At 41.5% G+C, this 17,053-nt stretch overlaps 3 protein-coding genes across 5 annotated transcripts; 1 reads left to right on the top strand and 2 right to left on the bottom strand.

Annotated features, from left to right (window-relative positions):
* Window positions 1–7: 7 nt before the first annotated feature.
* Window positions 8–2,204, bottom strand: LOC148404475 (homeobox protein CHOX-CAD-like). Its single transcript, XM_088385228.1, has 3 exons — window positions 1,985–2,204; window positions 1,710–1,858; window positions 8–1,109 (listed from the first exon to the last, which is right to left on the bottom strand). The coding sequence occupies exons 1-3, from the start codon at window positions 2,193–2,195 to the stop codon at window positions 909–911; spliced, it is 561 nt and encodes a 186-aa protein (XP_088241354.1). The 5' UTR covers window positions 2,196–2,204; the 3' UTR covers window positions 8–908.
* Window positions 2,205–4,404: 2,200 nt separating this feature from the next.
* Window positions 4,405–16,365, top strand: LOC148404473 (uncharacterized). Of its 3 annotated transcripts, XM_088383519.1 has the most exons (5): window positions 4,405–4,623; window positions 4,697–5,041; window positions 6,013–6,123; window positions 6,201–6,313; window positions 14,209–16,365. In XM_088383519.1, the coding sequence occupies exons 1-4, from the start codon at window positions 4,575–4,577 to the stop codon at window positions 6,290–6,292; spliced, it is 597 nt and encodes a 198-aa protein (XP_088239645.1). In that variant the 5' UTR covers window positions 4,405–4,574; the 3' UTR covers window positions 6,293–6,313; window positions 14,209–16,365. The 3 variants fall into 3 exon arrangements, with proteins under 3 accessions (XP_088239645.1, XP_088239638.1, XP_088239650.1); XM_088383512.1 differs by lacking the exon at window positions 6,201–6,313 and having other exon boundaries at window positions 4,413–4,623; window positions 15,953–16,365; XM_088383524.1 differs by lacking the exons at window positions 6,013–6,123; window positions 6,201–6,313 and having other exon boundaries at window positions 4,414–4,623; window positions 15,953–16,365.
* On the bottom strand, window positions 6,363–14,196 carry LOC148404474 (uncharacterized). Its single transcript, XM_088383503.1, has 2 exons — window positions 13,493–14,196; window positions 6,363–9,429 (listed from the first exon to the last, which is right to left on the bottom strand). The coding sequence occupies exon 2, from the start codon at window positions 9,094–9,096 to the stop codon at window positions 6,934–6,936; it is 2,163 nt and encodes a 720-aa protein (XP_088239629.1). The 5' UTR covers window positions 9,097–9,429; window positions 13,493–14,196; the 3' UTR covers window positions 6,363–6,933.
* Window positions 16,366–17,053: the final 688 nt, after the last annotated feature.

Raw genomic sequence — 17,053 nt, 5'->3', positions numbered from 1 at the left:
TGTGCGTATATGCGTGTGTGTGTGCGTGCGTGTGTGTGTGTGTATGTTTGTGGAAGTGTAAAGGCCACTCACTCATGTCAAAGAGATAAAAATGTTAAATGTGAATTCAAATAGCCTGTAATGTTCCTTTAATGCTCCACAGGCTTCCTACGACTAAAACATCCCCAGCAGTTCATCATTTTCCTGGCAGGCTTGTTAGTCGGTTGTTTGACATGCTGTTGAGCAATTTGCGACTGCTCGTCAGGATGTGGCTGTTGTCTATCAAATACTTGTATTAGCATGAAACCTTTCACCTTTCCTACAGAGTCACTGATTAGACTATTCCTGTCATGAATGTTTTTTTTCCACCTTCAAAACAACGCATTTTGCCTACATTCACTACAAGCCCAAACTTTCTAAACTTGCGATATAATCAGAGCTATGAAAAACGGAACGTGGTTGCTTTTCTCACTCTTTTCCTACTTGTGACAAACAGAACATTCTTTCTCACTTCTTTCTTTCTGTTTCCAGGATATAAAAAATATCATTTTACTTGTCTCAAAATAATTACCAAGTCTGTTTTTACATGGAATTACTCCCTCCTGTGCTCAAGTGCAATTCACATTGTTACATATAGTATTTCAAGCATAGTAAACAAAAGAAAGTCTTTACTGCACAGACTCTTCAAAATATCTGAACAAATCCCAACAGTGTCAATTTGAACATTTTTCTGCATTGTGACCATTTGGATCTATTAATTCTCGGTTCTAACAGTATCTGTGGAGTGATTCACATTCACAGATTAAAGTTGTCAAAAATAGTTCATTTGAGACTAATGCCCTTCTTGTAAATGGCTCACAGTTCATCATGTCACCATTTCACTGATCTCTTCTCGCATCCTGTAAAAAAAAAAAAAAAAATCTTCCCAATTATATGAACTCCATCTTGTATTCCTCCGACATGGCATTAGACAGAATATTGCTGCCTGGGCTTGGGACATTGTGACCATCACTGGCCCCTGTAGGCACAGGTGGGGTGGAAGTAGACGTGGAGGGCTGCTGTGAATCTTGCAGCTTCTTCCGGTGTATCTTCCGTTCTTTGGCACGTCTGTTCTGAAACCAGATCTCCACCTGGTAAATGTAGTAAAAAGCAAGAATTGTTGTGAACAGACAAAACAGAGCCGTCGGTTGCCCTTGATAAAGCCTTGATAAATTCAGTGCTTGTGAAGTGCAGTCCACACGTTTACATATTGTTACATGAAACATGAAAAGTGCAGTGATAAGGCCACAGATTTTTTTTAGTTATCATTGTAATATGTTTTATGATTTACTGATTTTGTATTTTTACACCACACTTGTTGAGTAGAATTTTGTGAACTTGTCTTCGTGAAGGTGACCGCTTGAAAGACTCCAAGTGTTTATTAAGTGAACAAATCTAATCGAAGTAGATGACTAATGCAATTGCATCCACCTTACTGCATTCATCTTATTGTGTCAAATGATTTTAAAGATTTATTTAAATCTAATTTAAGTGCTAGAAAAAAAGCAACACAAAAACCTCTGATTTAGTATAACCTTTTTAGCCCTTGTTTTTGTATTATAATGTTGTACTTCCAACGTTTACACAATTGTAGAATAAGTGATTGAAATTGAAATAATTCAGAACCCCCCCCCCCAAAAAAGAAGCTGAGTAGGAATATGACAAATTCCTACTGAGCCCCAGGCTCTCACCTGTCTTTCAGAGAGGTTCAGTGCCATGGAGAGCTCAGACTTGCGCCTCATTGTGATGTAGCGGTTGAACTGAAACTCGTTCTCCAGTTCCTGGCGCTGGTGGTCCGTGTACACCACCCTGTATTTTTCCTTTGTGCGAGTCTTCCCTCCTGCAAAATACAAAAGTCCAATCATTCACCATAATGAAAAATAGATTATTTTTTCCCCATCACGTTGTAGTTGCCAGGCCAATCATTTTTGTCACGTATGGCAAATGAATCAGTGCAAGGACTTACTCTCAAAACAGGACTGTATTGTTTTCATGTAATACTGGGAAGGTGGAGTCCCAGGCTTGGGATTTGTCCACAGTCCTCTGTTGAGGAGAAAGAGGAGGGTGAGCAAAGCCCTGATGCACATCACTGACTGGTACCCTACACTTGTACGCCTGGCAGGGAGCAACGAGTCCCTTACAAAAGGGGTAGATGGATTTGATGTCTGGGATGCCATCAGTGAGGGGAAGGAGTCTCCCAGATTAGAGATCCTTCACAACATCGACCCTCTCTATAACCGTGCGCGCAGCGGCTCCTTACAGAAAGGATATGGGATTTGGAATACAGCCGTGCAGGCCTCAATCCGAGCTGGAGACTGGAAATTGCTGACCGGAGATCCTGGTTACGGAGACTGGACACCACTGCAGGTGCTTCCGAGCTTCCCTGTCAGCTGGTGGAACCTTGAGCGGCACACTGAACTCAAGAAATCAGTATGGCTTTTCAATAGCTCTGGAGATCCCTATGAACGTTGTGACCTCTCAGAGCAGAGACCAGATGTGGTCAAAGAGTTGATGGCGAGACTGGTGTACTACAACCGTACTGCCGCCCCAGTACGGTACCCATCAGAGGACCAACGGGCTGACCCCAGCCTGAATGGTGGTGCCTGGGTTCCATGGATGGCTGATGAGGAAGAAGACAGCCGGGACACATTTTATCCAAAGAAGAATATGGACTGGAAGAAAAAGATTAAACTGTCTCATAGCAGATCATTTTTCAAGAGACTCAACACTAGGATCATGTCCAACAGGATATGACTATATAAAAGCAAGACAAATGAATATCACAGAGTCTGGGCTCTATTTTAGTAGATTGGCATGAATGCAGTTGGCGCAAAATGGGACTAACTTCATTTTCATGCTGACGGTTTCCCTCGCCCCACACTCATCCGACAATTTGGTAACAAAGTAGCTTGCGCTTGGCCTAAAAACGGCTGCATCGTTATTTTCTTGCCGAATCAATGGCCTAGTTCATTCGAGCAGACATGGTCCACCTCACTGGGTGTTCCTGCCACCCCCCAGAAAATTGTTTTACAAAAGGAAACTAGGCTTTAGACTTTCCAAAAGCTGGTCAAACTCCTGGCGCAAGTGGTGTACCGTAGGGAAGGATTACACTGCCCACGTCACATACACGGCCAACTACATAATCGGCAAGGTGAAATCTTGCAGTTACCAATGTCATGCATGGACCCCAGTAAGTCTATTTCTGTTCCTGCAATGTCAAGCACAGCATACGCACTGGGCCTTTTGAAGAATGGAAACAGTATTGTATAGAATTGTCTATTCAAACATCATTAAGATGATGCTACTTTTAGCCAAAAGGCCCATTGCCTTATTGCGTTGGCAGCATTCAATCGCTCATAATGTATTTAATGTTGATGTTTGCATTGTAGACTTATATAACGTGTTATGTGTGTTTGGGCTGTAGACTTTGTTCTGTACTGCATCTCTTTCACAGTATGGGAAGACGCTGCTACCTCAGAAATGCTGTATGTTTTACTTTCAGGTAGATTGATCAGTCTAAGGACAAAGTCACAGACATTAGAAATGTCTGCAATAAATTACTTTACAATGAGCTAATTACACTTATATTTCCATGTTTCTTTTGCCAAACAAGGTTACTATGTTTGTTCCTCAATATATCAATGTACTGTATAGGTCACATTTTCTATAGTGTCACGAATGTATGGAAAAAAAAAAATTAAAAGTGAAACCACGCAATATGTTAGATCTAGAAAGTTAAACCAATATGAAACATTTGATGACATAAGGCATTTATATCAAAATAATGATGAACAATCTATGTATTTAGTCAGTGTTGTGAACAAAAAGGCTAGCAGCAAATGTAATTTTACATACATATGTAAGTCTTATGAATCCAGTGTACAATAAAGCAAACTTTAAGAACGTGCTTACCATGTGATTTTTAAAATGCCTTTTATCGCTCCTCTATAGCAGCTCCGTTGTATGATAACAGTGGTGCAAATCAATTTCGCATACAAAAAATAAATATATATATATATATATATATATATATACATACAGGGTGCGGCAAAATGATCTGACACATTTGTATGTTTAATAAAATGCAAATAAATTAAAGAAACAAAAAAGGTTTTGGTTTTTTTTATTTTCGAAAAGTACATATAATGCCGTTTTGTTTCGTTTCGTTTCATGGCATTATTTGTACTTTTCGAAAATAAAAAAAACTTTTTTGTTTCTTTAATTTATTTGTATTTTATTAAACCTACAAACGTGTCAGATCATTTTGCCGGACCCTGTATATGTACATATAGTTTGCTTCCTTTTGAAATTAAACCACATTTACCTTTACATTTAGGAGATTTTTCCCAGTGTACTATTTTATGGTTGTCAAGCTTTCTGTTGTTTTCACTGTTTATTGAAGGTGCATTAAAATCAAGTGGCAGACAGCTAGAGGTCTTCAAAGGAGAAGTAAGCCAACTTACTCAACTTCCTTCCTTCTTGACTTACCCACTTCCTGTAAAATCACTCATGATTCGAAGTCTTTCTGCACCAATCTTTCTATAGAAAACAGTAATATGGGACAGGTTTTCATTCTTCTTCTTCTCTTTGGTGGAACGGCTGACGGTAATGTTTGCATCAGGAGTAATGCATCAATAACAATGAAGTGTAAATTTTAATGTTTTGCGCCGACTTGCAGCTATTCTTTCTCCAGGTGAATCTAAATGTAACGGCACCTTGGAAAGCTCTCATTGCTCCGTCACTCTTGGAGGGTCGGTGTACATCCAATTGATGCTCAACGTGAGGGGCCATCAGCTGCGATGTAAGAAACTGCTTACCAGCGGATCCATTCCTGTGTTTACCATTAAAAAGGAAAAGCCGTGGATACAGGAAGCTTTCAGGAACAGAACAGAGTTTTTCATGGACAATGGAACTTTAAAGATTTCCAACGTTGAGAGGAATGACTCGGGTCAATACATGGTGGAAGTTTTTGATCTGAATGGGCGCATTGTCAAAACCATCACGTTGGAACTGGATGTTCAGGGTAAGAATGAAGTCAAATACGAAAAACAATCAATTTTTGTCAACTAAGCGAAAAAAAATTTTGTTTTTTAAATAATGGTTTCATTTTACACAGAATAATTCTTATTTAGAATGTTCTATATAAAATTCAACCGAAATTATAGGTATAACAATGCAATTAACTCCTTGCACGGAAAAAAACAATACAAATGCGGCCAGTGGAAGAACACAATATGTTCTGTAACACCTCTTGATTTCTAAGTTGTACCAATTTTTCATACGAAATGATCGACAGTCAATTAATTTCAAAATCAGAGAATGTTGAGAATAATTGTCAATTTTGCACAAGTGAAGCCCTTTGAGACTTGTCTGTGATTTAGGGCTATATAAGTAAACTTGACTAGTGCTTAGTAATCACATGGATAGGGACAGAGTCCTCCCATGATTGATGACAATTTGGGCACCCCCCAAAATAGTTTTAAAATTGCCTAAAGATGCATCAAATGAAATTTCACATCCACTTCAACGCATTTTCTTGGTACCAAGATGCCACAAGATTGTCTCGAACCAATACTGTTCAGTTGGTCAAAGCACAAAAACAGAAAACAGGGGAATTTTACTCCAAATGTAAAGGATAGGATAAAAAAAATGTGAATAGGCAAATTCCTAAATGGCAAATTCCGAATCTGTAGGGGCCCAACTTTTTGTTATGTCGTGGCTCAACTTCCATCCAAACAAATTGTTGGAGAAGGGAAATTCTCACTGAATATAAGTGTCATATTTGCTGTAATGATGTCAAATGTATTGTATAACCTCCAAGAATTTAAATGATAATCATATGTGACATAGTTTTTGCTGTTTTGTTGGTATCGCTTTTTGAAGCACTTCGTTTGGCAGATTCCACTTAATTGTTTGTCCATTATATCAATTTGGAGTTTTATATGATTTGTAAAATTGTATTTTACAGTTACATTTCTTATGTCTTTGTTTCAGAAAACCTTTTATCAATCGTGATTCCAGTTTGTTCTGCACTGGCTGCTGTGCTTGTAATTGTAGTTTTGTCTTGTTGCTTGTACAAGAAAAGAAGGAGAAACAGGAAGTCAGGTATGACTCGCTCACAGACAATTTGTAGAAATTAGTTATTGTGACAATATATTAATGATTTTCTGGTTTATTTCAAGGTCATGGTAAATCCAAGAAAAAAAAGGCTGCAGTGGAATTCTGGAAAATGAGTGATCATGCGCAAGACAATTTTCAACACGGATTAAATTAAAACAGCAAATATGACTGTTAGGTTCAGATTCAGCAAAAGGATCAGCAGACAAAACCAGTGAGACAGAATGTTGAGTCTTTTCTCGCGAGGAGTGCAAACAGACTTACATCAATCCGAAATACACTAAAGGTCTTGTTTACACTCCTCTCTTTTTATTTAGGAATGCCCTACCTACAATGTGAGACTAGCCCCTGATAGGTGGGGGGGAAAGCGTGGGCTTTGTCTCAGGAGTGAAGAAACGAGATTCTATGTGAAACTAGAAGTCGCGGACAGGATCCCACGAGAAACGAAAAGTGAATGTTATGGGAAACAAAGTAGTCATGTGAAAAGAGTGCATAGACAAAATGACATGTGCAGACATCAACATCTTGGATTCCCAGATGTGTAGAAGGTCAGGAAACGCCAGACAGCATCGTTTGACTTGTTGTGGACTGGGTGATGTCTGCAAGAAAAAACAGCAAGCATTCTGCGCAATAACTTTATTAATAAGTACGCATTAGGGAACGCATGATAACATATATATACAATTTATCTAACAATTCCCCCCTGTTTTATCATAAGTTCCCGGAGAACAACACATCACCCACATGGCCACTTCAAAAAGATTTTCAGCCGAGGGATCACATTTCGCAAGAACTAACTTACACACAGGAGGAAACTGAGTCATAATCGGCAAAGCTAGGGTCAAGAAACAAACCGGACAGGTTTACCACAAAAGAGTCGCCGACCGGGTCGTCACTAGAGAAGGAACCCGCGTCGATCGAAAGGTCATCCCTTTGGAGCAACGGGAAAGTCTCAGCTGGTGGAGAGATAGCAGTTGTAATTAGTCTGTTAATTAGGGATCGGAGACAAGGGATGCAACAACATCCACACAAGGTCAAAATGGCAGAGAAAACGGCTATGGAGACCAGAGCAGAGGAAACCAGGGTGCGGTACTTTCCGAACACGTCCAACCAGTCGGTCCAAACGTCTGTGTTCACCCCACTGTGCTCCTTCATCTCCCCGTTCAAGGTCCGCAGGCCCTCAAGGGCCTGGGACAGGCTTCCGCCGGCTGCAGTATTATTCGGAATAAACGTGCAACATTGCTCACCGAACATGGCGCAGACACCGCCCTCCTTTGAGAGTAGCATGTCAAGGGCCATTCGATTCTGGAAAGCCATGAGGGAGGTAGCGGCCAGTTGGGAGTGGACCGCCCTGAAACCCGCCTCGGACCAGTTTCCAAGCCTCTGCACGTTGTAATGGACGTAGTTAATCCTGTCAACATTTTTGTTAATAGTACACCACCAACACAGGGCGGATTCAAAACCAGCTGCTATCTGATTCACCAGCTTATACTCATCCGGTACTCCTCTAGGAACACCAATGGCGTCAATGTAAGTTGGATTAGCCGCGCCCCGCCACTCGGCGCTTCGTTTCGTTCTCTGCCAGAAAACGGGAACCACGGACTTAGCAAAAGATGTTAGATCATAAGAGGACATCGGTAACAAATGAACAGGTAGCAATAGGGTCACCAAAGCGCAAATTCCGGAGCTGTCGAAAGGCAACCTATCATAAAGTTTGTTACTATTACACCAAAACCAAACATCACTACGAGCAATGGGCAAAAAAGGGGCAGCGACATTGGTCATGGACGCACACCATAGAGGAGGCAGGGCGCCGAGCTTCTCACCGGTACCAGGCAATCTAATACATGTAAAATTACCCTTAGCTACATCGGACGAAAAAAGGGGTTTATATTTTGTCATAGAGGCAACAGGGTAAACCCTATCCCATTTAAAACAATCATGAGTGGGTGAAATGGACAGGCTTAACATTAAAGTAACAGCACACTTAGGACCTATATTCGCAGGTATGATTTTCAAAAGAGGTCTTGGACCCATGCATGCAACGCAACTGGCGCCAGCCATCTTTGCGGCCTGCTCAGCCATAAGAAGCCAGTTGTTAGTATGACCGCTTATCCCTGTGGAGGCCACAAAATAGCTGTCTACATCAGTGAGGAGCGTACTCGTGATTTTCGCTCCTGCCGACAGGGTGTATTTATTTGTAACGGGACGGTCTGCGACCGACATTGTTCTATTAAGGCAAATAGCAACAGGAAAGCGAGGATCGATTCCAGAGGACCAAGCCCACAGTTGAAAACCCCAACAAGAAGTGTTAAACAAGGTGGCATTGGGAGGACGAATATGACCATCAGGGAGTGTAAGAGTCAAAAGGAGGCTTGTGCCCCGATTTATCAAAGTCACCCGTTTAGCAAAGAACACAGCCTCGTCACTGGAACCAGAGGGCCAATACCCTCGCATTTGTGTGGTGACAAGGGTGCCCCAGCCGGTGTTAACCGGGTGGCCAGTTAAATACCACCAATACCCGAGCCATCTATCTCCAGTAGTGGGGCGACCATTACGAAACCCTTTCAAACTTTTCAAAGGTAAAATAATAGAAGAAGATGTGTTAGGAGCCACAGTAAACATTAATGAGTTATTATAAGCCCAAGACAAAAGCCATGGTACACAGGTTGGAACACGGACTGCTCCTGGAACACAAACAACATGATCAAAAGGGGATTTAGCGTCGCGCTTATGTCTAGCAAGTTCTCCCCATGAGCCACATCGACTAGAATTAGCGTTAGCAGTCGCCGGAGAGAATGATGTTCGAGGCTCATGGTACTCTATCCCTCCAAATAAAGTAACCCCCGAAAAAAACACAATGGTAACACAACCCAGCAAAAGCAACCAAAAACACATGACAGACTTAGCGCAGGCCACAGCCTGATTAAAGCTCTCATCAAATGACTCTCTAATGTTCATGTTTTTTGGATCTCCTCAGAGTCAACACCCTGAGCTTCGGGTTGGTGTCTTGGAAATTGGCTTCTGCTAGCTTTCGTGTCAACCCTGGATCTTGGCACCAGGATCAGGCACTATTACCAGACTTTGCTCACCTTCCGTACTTTAGGTTGGGTCTGCAGAGATCACCTTTTTACAATGAGATAAATGAATCCACGTGTTGCGTTCGGCTATTTTCAAAGCATTAGGTGTCGTGAGTAGTACCAAAAAAGGACCTTCCCACTTGGGTGAATGCCAATTCTTCCTCTTGATACTCCTGATCAAGACCCAGTCTCCGGGTACCACTTTGGGGTCTTCCTGCGGAGAAATGGGTTCATCATCAGTGTTATTGGTTAGATTCTTTTGACGTTCCAACATTTTTCTCATGTAATCAGCTAACGTGGCTTCCTCGGGGATCTCCCATGTGTTCTTGAACTGAGGAAGCCTGTAAGGCCTTCCAAACATTGTTTCATAGGGAGTTAGCCCTGTTGTACTTGTAATATTTATGTACATTTTGACCAGGTCTAAGCACTGAGTCCATGGTCGTTTGGTTTCCTCCATACATTTCTTTAATCTGTTTTTTATCGTTGCGTTAAATCTCTCAACTAGGCCAGCTGATTGCGGATGATAGGAACAATGGTTCTTTAAATTTATGTGGAACATTCTCCCAATATTATGCACTATTTGATTTACAAAATGTGGACCATTGTCGCTGTAAATTGTTTCCGGAATGCCGTATCTTGGAATGATGTCTTTGCATAAGGCCTTTGCCACTGTGAGTGCATCAGCATGTTTGGTAGGAAATGTTTCTACCCATTTAGAAAATGCGTCTATTATGACTAAACAATATTCTTTCCCTTCACATTTATGTAATTGGATATAATCCATATGTATTATCTGAAACGGATACAATGGAGTTGGGAATTTCCCTTTCTGAGGTCTTAAATTGCCTTGCGGGTTATGTTTAGCACAGATCAAACACGCCCTGCAAAATTGTTTTGAAAAAGCTGCAAAGCCGTACGTTGTATAAATAGCCTCAACTTGTTTCACCATACCCCCCGTCGAGACATGGGTGACCCCATGACTCGAAATAGCAGCCCATTTGAACAAGCTACGAGGCAAGACATGGAGCAGGCCCTCCGCAGCGGCCTTAGCGGATTCGTCAGCAAAAGCATTACAGAGAGAAACAGGATCAGAGCACGCAGTGTGAGCAGCACATTTGCAAACTGCTATCTTCAAAGGCAGCTGGACAGCGTCCAAAAGTTGAGTCAGTAATGCGGAATGGGTGACGGGCTTCCCTGCAGAAGTTAACATGCCACGGTTGCTCCACTGCTGAGCAAACACGTGTACTGTAGCAAAAGCATACTGACTATCAGTCCAGATAGTGACGGATTTGTTTGCAAACAATTTGCAGGCCCCAGTCAAAGCAATGAGCTCAGCGGCCTGTGCAGACATATTGGACGGCAGTGTAGCAGCCTCCAAAACTATGTCGGCAGTAACAATGGCATACCCAGTAAGGGTCACACCAGATTCATTTTTCTTAGAAGACCCATCAACAAAAACCACATGACCATCTGGCAGAGGCGTATCTGCCAAATCAGGCCGAGCCTTAGCAACTTGTTGGGCAGCATCGACACAATCATGGAATTCGCCGTCGTCAGGAAGGGGAATGAGAGTGGCAGGAGTGAGTGTTGTGCATCTTTCAACGGTCAGATGCAGCTGAGACAGCAACGTAGCCATGCAAGAAAGATGACGTGCAGGCGACAGAAAAGTCACTCACTCACTCACTCACTCACTCACTCACTCACTCACTCACTCACTCACTCACTCACTCACTCACTCACTCACACTGACAATCGATTAATCAATCATCCAATCAATCAATCACACAGGTGTTAACTAATTTGTAATTATATTGCAAGCAATTCCTAATCCTAATTCACCTTTGTATAAGGCACAGGTGCCAAAATGTGCTTCATATTCATGTCATTACTCGAATTGCAAATTATCTTCCCTCTTAATAATGTTGTAAGTTTAAATATTAGACCAGTTCGTATTTGTCTGATTTGAAAGCGAGTTACTCGTCAGCTCGTTCTGCAACTCCCACAATATGAGGCGCTCACACATCTACTCGGGCATACCAGTCATACCAGCCCTCCAAAAGAAGCCATGACTACACCGCGGCCCGCGAACAAATTAGTCGAATATATTTGTCATCGACATAATACTGGTCGCAAATTTGCATGTAGAGCATTTTTAAGGTGTTGATCATAGACATCAGTTGAACACTCTTTTAGGTCAGTGTCTAAAGTCTTCAAACAACTCATCTTGTTTTTTGTTTGGTCCGGCCAATGTCTGTGTAATTTGCTCTACGTTCGAATTTTATTTTTATCCTGCCCAATAGTTGGTCAATTTGTATTTGTAATGGTACCCCGTTATATCCCAATGGACGGCCCTGGAGATCAAAAGGACTCCAGGTGCCTTTAACGCTTGCCCAATGTTTGGTTAAGGATGCCATGAAAACCTGTTGTACTTCATCACCTCTAAAATTATAGGAAGCAATGAGTTGTTTAATTTGGGGTACAAAGACGGAGAGGACGGTTCGCTTTGCCATACCACCACATCCGTCTTTGTAATTTCATCATTTGTCCCATCTTCATTCATCACATTCTTAGCTGCGATTCTTAAGCGAGCTCGCGCTGACACTGTGTCATCATCTTCCTGTCAGTGCAACAGCAAGTTCTTTTTTATCTTTTCTTCGACTTCCTTATCTTTCAATTTTCCTCTCATCTGGGAAAATGAGAATGTAATTTGCTTTTTTGCGTCTTGCAAAATTGCTATATCCTTACTGCACCGAGATAAACTGTTAAACATATCTTTAAAAACAAACAAAAACAATCTATGCTCCTGCAGAGACTCTTCAAAATGGGACCCAAATGTCAGATTACAAATCAAACCTCCTCCTTCACTCTCACATTTTTTGATAGAACAGTCTACTTAGCTAGACACTGTCATATCATACTAAATAATGGCCTGCAAATTAAATATAATGTTGTTGCTGTGGTCCCACAAAACATGTGACTAGAATTCGGACAATTACTAACCCCCATCAATTGATAAATTATCTCCTCACTAAAGTCCTAGCCTGTTAACCTATCTGCATCAAGAAGACATTTGCAATGCAGGGGATTAGAGAATAATAATAACACCATTGTTTTCTAATCATTAACCTAATTTTATCCAGTCCTACAATGTATGTTTTCTCTTACTCTCACATTTTTATGAGGGTTGGGCACTCTCCTCGTCGGATGAGTTTCTGCCCACAACTCTCATATTATTCTATAATTTCTAATTTTTACATTTAAAAATGCAAATCTGATAAACCATTGTCTAGCACACCGTTTTCGTGCACCAATTTAACGCAATTCCAACCTTTAATAACGAACTGATACACAAAGACAAACATACACAGAAACAAACACACGGGCCCACAACATAGACATGACAATCTTCCCAGCTGACAACAAGGGTGGGGGGAGCAACTGAAGTGCGGAGAGCCTCGCCACCGCCACGTCGCATAATGCAACCACCTCTGTCCAAAATATGCATTTGTCAAGATATATTGTATATTTTCGATGTCGACCCCTTGCATTTTAATTCATGTCGGGGTAGCGACTTTTGTTTGCTATATTGATTTTCCCATGGTCCGCTTGTTTAATTTTCGGAGTTGGCAATTTGAATGGCACCTACAGTGTCCTAAAGTCAATTTAATTCACAGGACAGTGGTAAAATATTCAATGAGTGATAAGTCTCCTTTCCTCTGCTCTCACAAAACCACTGTTTATATAAAGGAGAGCTCAAATGAGATCACTCTAAATCAAACCATACACACACACACACACACGATGCGCATTATCGTCTCACAGGCAAGCAGGGGAGTCCGCCCTCCCGTGGAACTTAACAAAATCTAAACTCTTCAACCTTCCTATTGTGTAAGAAAAACCCTATTTTTGCTTTTTCCCCAAAGCCAATATAAAACCGATCTTTTCACGAATAAAGAAGCCAAACCAGCTAAACCAGAGTTAAGAAAACACCACAGATGGCAGCAGAAAGCTAACACTAACACATTAGGAAGGATAATTAGGAGGCCCACGACACCTCAGCGGAATTTAACTGCTCCAAATTACCTGTACTTCTCTAGAAAACAGATGGGTCCGCTTTCCCATGGAATTTAACTGACTTATCAGTCAGGGGACTCCAACATCCCAGCAGAATTTACTGTTTCTAATTGCACTTGATAGGGTCTAGAATTGTCAAGGTTTTAAGTGACCTCTTGTCACTGCACTTTCATTACTTCAACAGAATCAATATTCATACTCACAGTCTGCTGGGCCTTTCCCCGGATGTTCTCGTCAACCACTCCAGCGTCCAGCCAACTGATCGAGTCAGCCCCGTGAAAAGGGTTTCCTCAATATGCCTTGGCCAAGGACTTGTCCTGCGTCGAAAAGTCGGCCGGAGCCAGAAATAGTCCTATTGAGATTCCGGAACGAGCCCCCAAAAATCTGTTAGGTTCAGATTCAGCAAAAGGATCAGCAGACAAAACCAGTGAGACAGAATGTTGAGTCTTTTCTCGCGAGGAGTGCAAACAGACTTACATCAATCCGAAATACACTAAAGGTCTTGTTTACACTCCTCTCTTTTTATTTAGGAATGCCCTACCTACAATGTGAGACTAGCCCCTGATAGGTGGGGGGGAAAGCGTGGGCTTTGTCTCAGGAGTGAAGAAACGAGATTCTATGTGAAACTAGAAGTCGCGGACAGGATCCCACGAGAAACGAAAAGTGAATGTTATGGGAAACAAAGTAGTCATGTGAAAAGAGTGCATAGACAAAATGACATGTGCAGACATCAACATCTTGGATTCCCAGATGTGTAGAAGGTCAGGAAACGCCAGACAGCATCGTTTGACTTGTTGTGGACTGGGTGATGTCTGCAAGAAAAAACAGCAAGCATTCTGCGCAATAACTTTATTAATAAGTACGCATTAGGGAACGCATGATAACATATATATACAATTTATCTAACAATGACTCTGAGTGCAATAATGTTTTCTGAGCTGTAGTAAATTCAAGTGCTTATAAAAAAATCAAGCTTACCGTAATTTCCGGTGTATAAGCTGCGACTTTTTTCCAAAATTTTGAACCCTGCGGCTTATAGTCAGGTGCGGCTTACATACGATTTTTTTTCGTGATTTTTGTGATGACTTGATCACTTTTACTCTTAACACTATTATATACAGTAAAAGCTACAAAACAAACTGACAAATAACTCGTTTTCAAATCAGACGAGTAAAAACTGGTCAAATATTTAAAAAAAAAGATATTATTAAAAGTGAAGACAATTTGCAATTCTAGTAATGACACACGGATTTGATGCACAATTTGTCTTCGTGGGCCACATCTGGACCCCGGGCCTTGGGTTTGACACCTGTGCTCTAAACACTTTCTCTTACTCTGCCATGTGACTCAGAGATTACACAAGGCAGTGGCGCTGTTTGGACCATCTGCATTGTATTAAAACCCAATCAATCAGCATTTTAATTCAATTCTTCTGACATTTTGCTCACCAAAAACAAGTTGTAATGAATGTGAACTTTTAATGCATTTTATTCAGAAGGTTACTTTGAACCCTGAGGCTTAAATGAATGCGGCATACTTATGGATTTTTACGGCCCCCGGCCTACAGGGGGCGCTCTAGCAGGAAGCAAGAGCGAGACAGGCGAAGAAGAGATAATGCGCCGAAGAAGACGTGCTAGTTTGTTTACAACATTTCGCGCATCACGCAGAACGCGATCAAGACGGACAATACTGAAAGGAAGCTTTTATACACAAACCATCATTATGGGGGACAAAAGAAATGCATATGATGCCGCTTTTAAGCTAAAGGCAGTCGTTGTTGATGACATTGTGTTGCGGCACCCTTTTCTTTATTTCGTGGACCCTCATCATGGAAAATGCTAGAAGAAATGGATAAAAACGACGACGAAAGAGATACTGAGAAAGTGTGTGGCGAAGGATATCTAACGCTATTCCAATCGGAAATTGAGTCAAGTCAAGTCAAGTTTATTTGTATAGCCCTAAATCACAAACAGTCTCAAAGGGCTTCACATAGACAAAAATGGACAATTATTCTCAAAGCATCCCCTGATCTTAAGCTCCTAAAAGGGCAAGGAAAAACTCAAAAACCCCTGCCAGGGGAAAATGAGAAATCTTGAGAAGGGACCACAGATGGAAGGATCCCCCTTTCAGGATCACCAGGTTGTAATGGATGCAGAGAGGGCACAAGTAATACATAATATGAAAATCAATGAAAAAATGGATGTCGGAGGTGCCCTCGATTGTCCTGGCAGTGTCTTCAAGGAGGTTGAGCTGCAGCAAATTGAGGAGGAAGACTTCGACGGTTTCAGTGCACAGGAGGAAGATGAAGACGATGAAGCTCTTTTTTTTACTTTTACTTTAACCAGCCCTGTTAGTGCTGTACTACCGTGTTGCTGCTGTGTTACCGCCGCGTCTCAGTGACTTTTACCGGTATGTTTTATTTACTGAGAAAGTGTGTGGCGAAGGATATCTAACGCTATTCCAATCGGAAATTGAGGAGGAAGACTTCGACGGTTTCAGTGCACAGGAGGAAGATGAAGACGATGAAGCTTATTTTTTTACTTTTACTGTTAGAAAAATTGTATATATATGTTATCATGCGTTCTCTAATGAGTACTTATTCACAATGTTACTGTTCAGTATGCTTGCTGCTTTGCCTTGCTTATTCTTATCTTGTACAACAGAACAGGAGGATTACGGCTGGGTCAGGGGCGAGATGACGGTTGTGTCAAACAAGATGCTGCTGACAGCTCAGCGTCCACCAGAACAGATCGTGAAAACAACACGTCAAACGATGCGTCATGAACCTTCTGATCTTCCTTAAAGAACGTCACTTTCTCTTTTTATCTCTCAGAATATCGCTTAAACTGTTTTGCTGATATAGCCATATCTGCACGCAACACTTTGTGCGTTACTCTTTGTTTCTTTTCTTACGAGACGAAGCCACAATCTCTTTCCCCCCCCCCTTAAGGGCTAATCGTCTCACACTGTGGGTAGGGCATTTCCAAATAAAAAGAGCGAGGAGTGTAAAACAGATTTTTAGTGTATTTCGGGACTGCTGTAAGTCTGATTGCACTCCTCGCGAGAAAAGACTCAACATTCTGCCTCACTGGTTTTGTCTGCTGATCCTTTTGCTGATTCTGAACCTGACATTTACTTTAACCAGCCCTGTTAGTGCTGTGCTACCGTGTTGCTGCGGTATTACTGCCGCGCCACAGGCAGTGTTTGGAAAGAAATGTTAAGGTATGTGATTAAAACTTTAAAAAAGCTTTCTGTGTCCAGTATTTCGTTGTTAATACCTCGCGCGCACACTTCCGTGTTGCTGCGGTACTACTGCTGCGTCACAGGCAATGTTTAGAAAGACATGTTAAAGCATGTTATTCAAACTTCAAAAAGGCTTTCTGTGTACCGTCTTTTTTTGTAAAAAAAACTCGTGTGCACGTGCGGCTTATAGTCCGGTGCGACTTATGTAAGAAAAAAACTCAAATATCCCCGAATTTTAGCTGGTGCGGCTTATACACCGGAAATTACGGTACTTGAATTGAGTAGTTTGCTTATATTTTAGAGTACAGTACTGTTTATCAACAGCTACAGCTGAACCTCGATGTTAAGCGGACTTTGGGGCCCAGAATTTGGGAATTGCGTTAACCTTGAAAGCGTGTCATTTCAAAGGTCATGGAAGTGTGATAAAACCAGAGCCACACATACGAGTGTATGGGGAAAGATACACATGTTTGCATTTGGGGAATAACATCATTGTTCTGGAGGAAAATTAACACAATATA

This window comes from Syngnathus floridae, chromosome 1, assembly GCF_059516105.1.
Source record: "Syngnathus floridae isolate MCC-2025c chromosome 1, RoL_Sflo_1.0, whole genome shotgun sequence".
In the NCBI taxonomy this organism is placed as follows: domain Eukaryota; kingdom Metazoa; phylum Chordata; class Actinopteri; order Syngnathiformes; family Syngnathidae; genus Syngnathus; species Syngnathus floridae.
Note: the sequence above shows the minus strand (reverse complement) of the source record. Positions and strands in the feature narration are given on the sequence as shown.